Source organism: Callorhinus ursinus, unplaced genomic scaffold (genome assembly GCF_003265705.2).
Source record: "Callorhinus ursinus isolate GAN/ISIS: 27379988/994484 unplaced genomic scaffold, GSC_fseal_2.0 scaffold39, whole genome shotgun sequence".
In the NCBI taxonomy this organism is placed as follows: Eukaryota; Metazoa; Chordata; class Mammalia; order Carnivora; family Otariidae; genus Callorhinus; species Callorhinus ursinus.
The window spans coordinates 8,174,904-8,185,951 of NW_027397101.1; the positions used below are offsets into that span (position 1 = coordinate 8,174,904).

An 11,048-nucleotide genomic window follows, 5' to 3' on the forward strand; every position below is an offset into this window, starting at 1 on the left:
GTATTCGGGCTCGGCGGGAAATTCGGGCCCAGTAGGAAGTTCGCGAAGCATTGGGGTCCTGGGTCCTTTCCGGGGCGGCGGGCCCCGCCAAGCCGCGGGGCGGGTCGTGTTCGGCTGGGCGCGGTGGAGCGGGCTCACTTCCTTATGTGCTTTCTCAGAAATTTAGGCCGCGCCCGCCCGCACCCCCATTTTCATGATCACACAAGTGCACGTCAGAGTTGCTTTTTTTGGATGTGTTTTTGAGACCACAGAAACCGTATCCGCTTAGGCCTGAGGAGTCGCTAGCCCCCAGGGTCCCAAAACCAAGACTAAAACGGGAACCCCTTCAATTTATTGCAACCGCGCGAAACCCGAAAACTAGAGGGCGTTTCCAGGGCCCAGGTGCAGGAGAAGCGGCAAGTAACGGCTCTCCGCGGCCCCGCCCCTCCACCCCGCCCTCCCCGCCCCCGCCCATTTTAGTTCTCTCGGGTCTGTAGCCTTCTCCTCCGCGCCTCCCCACCCCCGCTGCTTCCTCTTTAAGGCGGAGCCGCGGTCGATCTCGCGAGATCCGGGTTGGCGCCGTGACCTCCATGTGGGAGCTAGAGCTCTATAAGTAAACACTCCGCGCGGCGCAGAGAAGGCTTCTTCCTACTTGTGAGGTGGGGGTTTGCGGTAGCGGCGGCCCCTGCAACTGGTTCCGGTTTCCTTTCCTTCTCAGCCCGGCTGGGCAGGCGCGCGAGTTCGGAGTCGCCGCCGCCTGTGGGGTCCCGGCGTCTGGTCGGTTTCCCTCATTTGTGTGAGCGCTCGCCCGCCGCCCGCGGAGAGCCGGAGCGGCTAGGGAAGCGGGCCGGGCCGGGCGGGGCGCGGCGTCCGGAACGCAGGGGGAGACAAAGCCGGGCCAGCCCCCTCTCCCGGCGCCAAGATGTGGATTCAGGTTCGCACCATCGACGGCTCCCAGACGCGCACCATTGAGGACGTGTCTCGCAAAGCCACAATTGAGGAGCTGCGCGAGCGGGTGTGGGCGCTGTTCGACGTGCGGCCCGAGTGCCAGCGCCTCTTCTACCGGGGCAAGCAGGTGAGGCGAGCCCACGGCACACCTCGGGAAGCCGGGAGAGAGGGCTGCAGGGCGCCACCAGAACGCGTAGGTTGGGTGGGCCCGAGAGCTTGGTGCGCCGCGCGCATAGAGAGCACCTGGCTCCACTTCGGGTGGGCAGCCCGCGAGTGCAGGCCCAGGCCCCACCGAGGGGGCGCAGCGGGGTTCTTACGAGCCCCAAAGTGCAGGTGCGCCTGGCAGGGTCAGAGGCGGAGGCACCCAGAGCGCAGAGACCTCACCCCCCTTTCTCAGCCGGTCAGTAGCATCTGGCACAGCCCGCCGGAGCGCCTGGGTTCCCTAGCTTCCCGCGCTCTGCGGGGTCGGCGCCCCTGGAGGCGGGGAGGGCAGCAGGCTCTGGCGGCCATGCCAGAGTGCTGGTGGGGAGGGCCGATGGCTCCGGCTCCCGGCCCCGCTGACCCGGCTAACGGCTCGCATTGCTTCCGTGGCTCCTCTCCGCTCCCGCCTCCCAAATAGGAGGAGGGAAACTTAGAACTCGCTTCCTCTTAGGCTCAAGAACCCTAGGCTGACTTCACTGTGAAGGGATTTGAACACACTGAAGATTCGAAGGGTTTCCAAAACTTCTGGCTCCTCTTCTGGAATTGGAATCTGTCTTGAAGATTAGAGACTTGGGCTGAAGGAGCGAGCTATTGATGTAATTGGGGATCGGGTTTAAACTCCCAGGTATAGGCAAGAAAGGGATTATTCCCAGAATGGAAAGGAGTATGAAAGACTGTTCTGCTCTTTTTGCTTCTCACCTTCCGATGTAGTCCCCCTCACACAAGCTTTTAAAACAGCAGCTGGACCATAGCCAGCGTTACATACTTGAAGGCTGAAAGTGGTTTGGCAATGAGGGTGTCTGTGGGTGTCTCTGGTAGTTGTATGGTATGGCCATGCTCTGGCCCATTGAAGATTTTTCTTACCCGAGAAATCTATACCTAGAGACCCAAGCCTACCCAATTTTGCCCCCCCCCCCCCCTAAAAAGGTGGCATTGTCCAGTTGGATAGACCACAGTTTGGCTTCAGTTCTGTGGTTTGGAATAAATGTAGCTCTTTGATTTGGTGGAAGTAGCGTTTTCCTGTAGCCACAAAGGATTTGAAAGGAATATTTTTCTTCTCTTCATAGGCTTAGTTTCAAAAACTGCCCAGAAATGTCAGGGTAAGGAGATTATACTCTGAAAAAGAGCCAGGGTTTATTTTAACTTGTTTTTAAATAAGTGATAGCATCTTTGATAGGTGTTTGAAGCTGTTTTATATTGATCCTTTACTGTTTGACTTGTAAAAACAGATGTTCAATTATACTGTAAACTTTGCTTTTGAAATCATGTGTTAAACACTACCTGATTTATATTGCTATACCTCCAATGACTGATACCTTTTTTTTTTTTTTATCTTTTGGTCAAAGATAAAAATTATGTAATCAGGTCTTCTGAATTTTATTTCTTAGCTAGGGATAAAAGAGTACATGAATTGCTGGGATACTTTGGTGACTTCACAAGTGATAGAAATGAAGCATGAGAATGTGTTCCTGGGAAACACTCCTAAAGTCTAATTATCAAATATACTAAAAGAAAACATGGCATCTGGCTGTCTTGACGAAAAAGTAGAAATTGAGTTAAATTCGGGTCAACAAAGTAGACTTCCAGTAAACCAGGAAACTCATTCCGGGTTTAGAGAAAAACTGTTGAGGATAATTACCCTTTTGTACCTCTTCCCCCAGGAGAGTTGATAACTCACTACTTTGATTTCTTCACCTCAATGATAAACCAGTAGGGATAGAGAATGGACCTTTGGTGCCCCATTGAGTTGAAGACAGAAGGAAGACACTGCTTCAGCTGTGTATACTTATTTGTGAGCTGAGGAGTAGCCATGGCAGTGATTATTCCCTCCGTTCTCTCTTACTCTTTGGAGTTCACAGTCCATGAACAGAGTAGTAGATCTGTAAGCGACAACTACTGGATTGGCATCACAGGGCTGCCCCTAGCCTATAAAATGCCTTTGTGCTTATTTGAAAAAGGCACCCCTTTACTGCTATATTGTGAAAAATGTCATAAAAACAAATTTACAATATCTGTGATGTAAATGGTACCCTTTACCCCTTATTCCCCACCCCTTTTATGTTAGGTTTGCTGCTTTTAGTCTTTGGTATATATTAGAATCACTTGTGGATATTTATTATAGGTGCTCAGCCCACCCCAGAATTGCAAGTAGTTGAATTTAACAAGACCCCACGGGAGATTCTGGTGGCCACCAGAGTTTGCAAATGGATGTTGAAGAATGTCAGTCTCCTAATTTCTTACTATTCAAAGTATGGTTCCTGAATCAGCAGGACCTGCAGTATTAGCTTCACCTGGGAGCCTCACACCTATTGAAGTAGAATCTGTATTTTTTAACAAAGTCCCCAGGTGATCTCAGCAAATTAAATTTGAAAAGCGGAGTAATTGTGTAATTGACTCCACTTTTGAGGGTCCAAATAGAGGGCAGCAATTCAAGGCAATATAAATTCTGGTTAGAGTAGGGTAACCTTACTTGGATATTACTCTGGGAGGTTTAGCCTGCATCCTGGGGATTAGGTCTTTAAGGAGGAGTTATGTTGATGGATCTCTAAATATTTTGAGAATCCAGAGCTTTTTCTGCTTTGAAAGGATTCTATCACTTCCTCTCATTCTTTTGTTTATACCACTGTAGGTGGGACATGAACCAGAGCTGAAGGAAAACTTAGTAGTACCCTTTTGGCCCTGGATTCTTTATTTTTACACGGAACACAAAGTAAAAGCATTTGCCTATTTAAAGGGGAGAGAGAATGTGTGTGTCATATCTACATCATATAGATGACGTGAAAGATACATGAAAATTGTTAAGGGATGCAGGTCCAGGGGATTATTGGTAACCCCTTGGGAATGACTTCTCCCAGGGCCTTCTCAGCCATTGCCAGTTGGTGTTTGCTTCCTAGTTTTACTTTGCATTGCTGTTGCAATTATTGCTGTTACCTGGGGGAATTTCTTACTTCAACCCAATACAGATGCAGGACTGAAGCCTGGCAAAAAACACTCTAGGGCCATTCTTGCCCCTCTAGTATTTTAAATACTGTGCTCCCATCTTCTAGGATGGCAGTTCCCAAACATTTTCAGCTGTGAGACATCAATGGACTATAGTTACATGCCTGAAACTCATGGGTGTTTGTGATTTCTAAGTGACTCAGTCCCTTTTCTACTTGAGGTACAATATAAGTGACAATTATTTCCAGTCTGTACTTTCATTAAATTTGGGTGAACTTCACTACTTTTCAAGTAACAGTTCATTCCAACATTCTTCACAAAAGCCTAGCTGTGTGGAAGTTATTATGCAGTGGATAGTATCACTATTTTAGGAAAACTGGAAGAATACCTATGAATTAGGGAGGAAGTAGATAATCTGGGTAAAAGTGGCTGTCCTAGCAAGCATGAATAATTGAAGGAAAAGTTACATGTTAGTGTGGGCCTAACTTCTAGGATAGGGCCTCATGCCTTGGAATGCTTAGTGTTTTCCTAACTTAAGACATTGCTCTTCCTTTCAAACCAAATACCATTTGAAGCAGCTTATATTATTTTGACCAATCACTTAGTAGAAACTTGTCAGAGGAATTGAGTGTAAGAATGTCCCCGCTGTCCCTCTGACTCTTGTGCCTCAGATTTTATTTATTTTTTTTTTATTTTTTTTTTTTTAAAGATTTTATTTATTTATTTGAGAGAGAGAGAGAATGAGAGAGAGCACGAGAGGGAAGAGGGTCAGAGGGAGAAGCAGACTCCCCGCTGAGCGGGGAGCCCGATGCGGGACTCGATCCCGGGACCCCAGGATCATGACCTGAGCCGAAGGCAGTCGCTTAACCAACTGAGCCACCCAGGCGCCCTTGTGCCTCAGATTTTAAAGGAAAATTGTGGAAGCACTTCGAATTTCCGATTATTTTACCACTTTAACAGCTTTCTTCATTTTGGGAAATGTCCTTCCAGTTAATTTGCATATTGTATTACTGGGCTTTTTGTTTGTTTTGCATGTTCTATACTGTTAAGAGTTTTTTATCTTCTACTTAGACACTCATAATGTGCAACAGTTGCGTGTTTAATCAAGTTGCACTTTTTCAACAGTTCCAGAACTAGTATGGGCTTACCTTTTTGGGGGAAAGGGGTATTGGAGAATGTCAAAATGAAGGTGTGAATGTATAGGGGTTTTTTGTTTTTTTTTTTTTTTTTGGTCCTTGAATTTTTTTCCAGGAGTTCAGGATGAGGTAGGAGTTGTGTTTTTGTTTTGTTTTGTTTTGTTTTTTTAATAAGGTAAGCAATATTAAAATCTAATCCCTCCCTATAAGGGCTTATCTGCTTATTGATTTGGGAAACTCCTTAGGCTTATTTGGAATAAGCATGTAAACCAACCTGTGAGATACTGTCTAATTTCCCCATGGGAAATTTGTGAATTGTTTGATCCCTTATTGTAGTTAAAATTGTGAATATAATGTGTAGGATTTTGCTAGATGTGTTTTGGGACCACTTGAATTAAAATTATCTAGCATATTAGTTTATCATTTAAGGACAAACTCATTCTTCCTTTTGGTAGACTTTGGAAATATGGTCTACCTGTGTTAGGGAATTGAGAATGAGGACAGGTATTATATGCAAAGGGGGGGAAATGAATAGTGATTAAACTGGTAATGTTTCTGTGGAAATGATAGTTTTGATTTTCATGGAATTTGGTTTTCTTTTTCTTAAAGATTTTATTTGAGAGAGAAAGAATGAGACAGAGCATGAGAGGGGGGAGGGTCAGAGAGAATTTGGTTTTCTTACTGTATTATGGTAAAATGGCCAACTGAATTTTATAAAGAAACAAAATGGAGACTATTAGTTTTCAAGGGTTTCTGTAACAAAGCCACCAAAACCTAGGTGGCTTAAAACACTAGAAATTTATTGTCTCCTGTTTCCAGAGGCTGTGAGTCTGAATTAAAAGTATCAGCAGGGCCATGTTCTCTCTGATGGTTCTAATAGAAAATTCTTCCTTGTTTCCTTCAGCTTCTAGTGTTGCTAGCAATCCTTTGTAAATTCCTTGGTTTGTAGATACATTCCTCTAGTCACCTGGCTGCCTTCACATCTTCTCTGGTCCAAATTTACACCTCCCATAAACCACTGTCAAATACAGTGTAGTTTAGGGCCCACCCGATATGACCTAATTTTAACTTGATTACTGCTGTAAAGACCCTATTTCCAGATACTCACATACAGATATTTGGGATTAGGACTTTAATATAATGGGAAGAAGGGGTTGTCACTATTTAATCCATTGCAGAGACCTTGCCAAAATATGGGTAAGTTGCAAGATAATTTATTCATTTGTTCATCCTGGAAGACTTTTCATGGTACAACTTGACAGCCTTTACAAATGGATAGAGAACTTTAGGCAAGTGGAATAGAATGAACAAGACTTGTAATTCCTGCTTTAATTTTTTTCTGCTTGATTTTTTAAAAAAAATTACTGACGGTGCTTCAGAAACACAAAATTGTTAAATGTCTTTATGAACACAAGGTCAAAATTCACCTTTCTTGCAGTGGATTGAGGTACTGTTAATTTAAATAAAACTTGGTGAGAAACCTAGGGTTTTTCTGCCTACATGTTGAAGTCACGTAAGCAATGATACATTTTTGGTTTCAGTGGCTATCTGTGTTCCTGATAGCTAATATGGAATGATTCTCCACAATTTATTGAGGTCCTCAGATGCTGCTGCCATCAGAGGCCATTAAGTAATAGGAATTGGTTTCAGGATCACTACATTGCATTGCTATGAATTTTAATAATTTGGCTAGGACATTTGGGTGACTAAAGATGTGGAAAGATCAAGTTTTGAGAGAAGCATTTTAATCTTTTTTTATCCTTTTTTTCCAGTTGGAAAATGGATATACTTTATTTGACTATGATGTTGGACTGAATGACATAATTCAGCTACTAGTTCGCCCAGACCCTGATCTTCCTAGCACATCTAAACAGATTGATGTACAGGCCAAACCCTGTTCTAATAGCCCACCTAAAGTAAAGAAAACCCCAAGGGTGGGACCTTCTAGTCAGCCGTCTACATCAACTTGTGATTTTCTTATTGATCCTGGCATTGGGCTGTATAAGGTATGTTGTCTTCTTTAGACTTGATAGTTGTGAAAATAGAGATGTCTGTTCTCTTTAGGATGTTGCAAATAAGTGAAGATTGATTGTCATTTGAAAGTAAAGACTGAGCTGTTGATACTTTAACTTCTAAAAGTCTTTGAAAATTGTGCAATATGTAGATAAATGTATAAAACTTGTACATACAACCTAAAAAATATAAAGGAAAAACCTGTGTGATTCCACTGAGGATAAGTAGAATGATGCCAATTCCTTTTTAAAGCCACTACCAGAACATTCTCTCCCTTTCTCCTTAAGGGGTAAACTACTTATTCTATTCTGATCTTTTTTGTTTTAGTGTTACGACTTTTGTTATCTCTAAAAAATGTGTTTTTTTGCCTATATTTGAAGCTTATGTAACAGAATTCTACTTTTTCTCAGCTTTGATTCTCATTAACATGCCATAATATATTTAATCAATGATTAATAGATAAATTTGGGCTTTTCCTACTTTCACCTTTTTGAACCTTCTTTGTGTCCTGGTTCACTGTTCTAGAATTTCTTTAGGAATTGTTACCTAGAAATGAAGTGCTGGTTCACTCACAGGATACTGCCAGATTGCTCTCCACTTATGTTCTGTTGGTCTGCTTGTGTGGATACACACTATGCTTGCTATTCTAAGTACTGTAGCCTAGTAGACTTACCTCCCTATCCCACATCTCCCAAATCTCTTCATATTTAAGGGTGTCTTGGTGTTTGGCTTTTAACACTTGCACGTAAAAATTTTAGAATTAGCTTGTTAGACTCTACAGATAAGTAATAGAGGATTTGTTGGGGATTGTCTATAGAATAGCTTGGAGAATTGACAACTTTACAAATGTTGAGTCCTTCATTCATGGACATGATAGATGTCTCCACTAAGATCTTTTATCACTTTATCAGTTTTCTCTACATATCTTATTTCTAATGGCTGCGTTTTTAATGCTATTATAAATGGTTATCTTTTAAAATTGTGATTTGTTTGCCTACATATAGAAATGCAATTGGTAGATATGAGGGTCAATAAATATATCAACTTTTTCAAATTCTAATAAATTTTGTAGAAAAATTGACAGTTTTGTTTCATCCTTTCCTATCCTTAAAACTGTTTTTTTCCTTAACTCTTACTGGTTGGGACAAATTGGGACCAAGACTCAATTTTTCAGAGGATTTTTAAGGCTAAAAATTAAAAATTAGTAGCTGAGGTAAATTATTTAAGAAAATGCAAATAGGGATAATTTTTGATCTCAGGAAAAATGGAAACATCCATATGTATAGAATCAAGAAAACTGGCCAAGAGCTATATGTCAAAAGTACCTGGCCTAGATGGCTACCCTGATGAATTACCTTAAACCTCTAAAGAATAGATAATTATCTAAATTGACCCACAATTAAAAAAAAATCTTCCCATTGTTTTTTAAATTTAATATAACACTGATCCTAAAATATAGCAAAAAGCACCCCAGTATCACTACATATTGATGTAAAACTAAAGTTATATTTAACAAATAAAATTATGACTATGTGTTAAAGAACAGAATACCTTGACCAAGGATGGTTTGTCAAGAAGTGGGATAGTTCATTATTTGGATTCTTTTTTTTTTTTTAATATATAGAAGTTTCAGGTATATAACTTTTATCATTTGCCTTCTAAAATTCAGGTTTACAGCTTTATAATTCGATACACTACAAGGTGATCACCACCATAAGTCTAGTTACCATCCATTACCAGACAGTCAACCGCCTTCACCCATTTTACCCGACCCCCAATATAGTAATATTATAATTCATCATAGTAATAAGCCAAAAAATCCAAATGATCTAATCTAAAAAGATCCATTTCTGATTTTTTAAAAAATGCTTTGTAAGTGGAACAGATGGAATAAGATGAATATTTTAAACCATACCAGCATCATGCTTATTGGTGGGGAAAAGCCAGAAGCATTCCCATTAAAGACAGGAGCCAGACAAGGAAGCCAGTTAATGCTGTTACTTAACATCTTTCTACATGATGGAGATAGGCAGGAGAACAACAAAGTGTAAATACTGAAGAAGGCAAAGTTATTTATGGATATTTGCAAAGTCTAAGAAGATAAACATTAGAGCATTATGAGCAATCAGTAAGATAGTTCTTTAAATACTAATAGCTTTCCTTGCTACAATCATTTAGTAAAAGAAAAAAATTTATGATAAAAATGTAAAGTTTGGGAATAAATTTACATGATACGGGCAAGACATATTAACTAAAACAATGCTTTTTATGTAGTCAAAATTTAGAATTTTTCAAGATTTGAGATCGGAAAAAAAGATTTGAGATCGGAGCAAGCATAAGTGGGGAGTGGGGGACAGAGGGAGAAGGAGAAGCAGGCTCCCCCCTGAGCAGGGAGCCCCACGTGGGGCTCCATCCCAGGACCCCAGGATCGTGACCTGAGCCAAAGGTAGACCTTTAACTGACTGAGTCACCCAGGTGCCCCAAAACTTAGAATTCTTAATATTGAATGCCCACTTTCCATATTGTCTACATCACCTGTTGATATCATCCCTCTGAATTAACCAGTATTTTCTATGTTGTTTTTTTTTTTTTTAAGATTTTATTTGAGAGTGTGTAAGTGTGGGTTGAGGGGCAGAGGGAGAAGTAGACTCCCTGCTGAGCAGGGAGCCCTGTGTGGGCCCCAGGACTCCAGGATCATGACCTGAGCTGAAGGCAGACACTTAACAGACTGAGCCACCCAGGTGCCCCTCTGTTGTTTTCTAAATAAACTTGTCTTAGAACAATTTTAGACTTATAGCATGATTGGGAAGATACTACAGTTTCCATATATTCCACACTGGTTTGCCCTGTTAACTAATATTTTACATTAATATGATACATTAGTTATAAATGAACCATATCTCCTTAGCTTTTATCTAAACATCCTTTTTCTATTCCAGAATCTCATCTAGGATACCACATTATATTTACATTAGTGCTATAGTAAATAGTTCCTTTTGGCTGTACGGTTTTTCAGACTGACTTTGTTTTTGAAGACCTTGATAGTTTTGAGGAGTACTGGTCAGAAATATTGTAAAATACCCTTCTATTAGGATTAATCTTGTTTTCCTCATCATTAGACTGGATTTACGTATTTTTTTTGGAGGAAGACCACAGAGGTAAAGTGCTGTTTTTATCACATTCTATCTAGGATACAAACTACCAACATTCTATGGGTTAATTATACCTTAGGTTTTTACATCAGTAGTAACTTACTATACTGTTGATGTGAACCTTAATCACCTGGCTGATGAGGTAGCATTTGTCAAGTTTCTTCCCTGTGAGGTTACTCTTCCCCTACCCCTTTTTCATACTGTATTCTTTGAGATGAAGTCCCTATATGCAGCCCACACATAAGGAGATGGGTTAGTTACAAACCACTTCTTGAGGGTAGATTATCTACAAAATGTATTGGGAATTCTTGTACATGGGAGACTTGTCTCTTTTCCCCCATTTATTCATTCACATCAGTGGGGATATTTTCCCCCTGTGTCCCTTTGATATACCTCTGTTATTGTGGGGGTTTTTTGTGCTTTTGTTAAAGCACTTTCTTTCTGGCACTAGAAGATGCACGAGGCTCATCTTAGTTATTTCTTGCCCCGGTGCTGGAATCAACCCATTTCTTAAGGAGCCTTGATTCTTTTAATTGGAGAATGGTATTAGAAACCAAGATCTAGGGTCTAGGTATGTTCCTTGCTACTAGAGCATCATTGCTTTTAGGGCCCTCAGCTGACAGACTAAGGAGGTGTGTGTGTGTGTGTGTGTGTGTGTGTGTGTGTGTGTGTGTGTGTG

The 11,048-nt window shown here is 41.4% G+C and overlaps 1 protein-coding gene across 3 annotated transcripts in view; it reads left to right on the top strand.

The window, feature by feature from the left end:
- Positions 1-584: 584 nt before the first annotated feature.
- Positions 585-11,048, top strand: part of UHRF2 (ubiquitin like with PHD and ring finger domains 2) — an 88,008-nt gene continuing 77,544 nt past the window's right edge. The window contains exons 1-2 of one of the 3 annotated variants that reach the window (XM_073880758.1): positions 585-1,054; positions 6,977-7,210. In XM_073880758.1, coding sequence (XP_073736859.1) covers positions 902-1,054; positions 6,977-7,210 — 387 coding nt within the window. In that variant the 5' untranslated portion in view covers positions 585-901. The remainder of the gene's footprint in view (positions 1,055-6,976; positions 7,211-11,048) is intronic. The other 2 variants (XM_025887842.2, XM_025887843.2) reach the window with 2 other exon arrangements.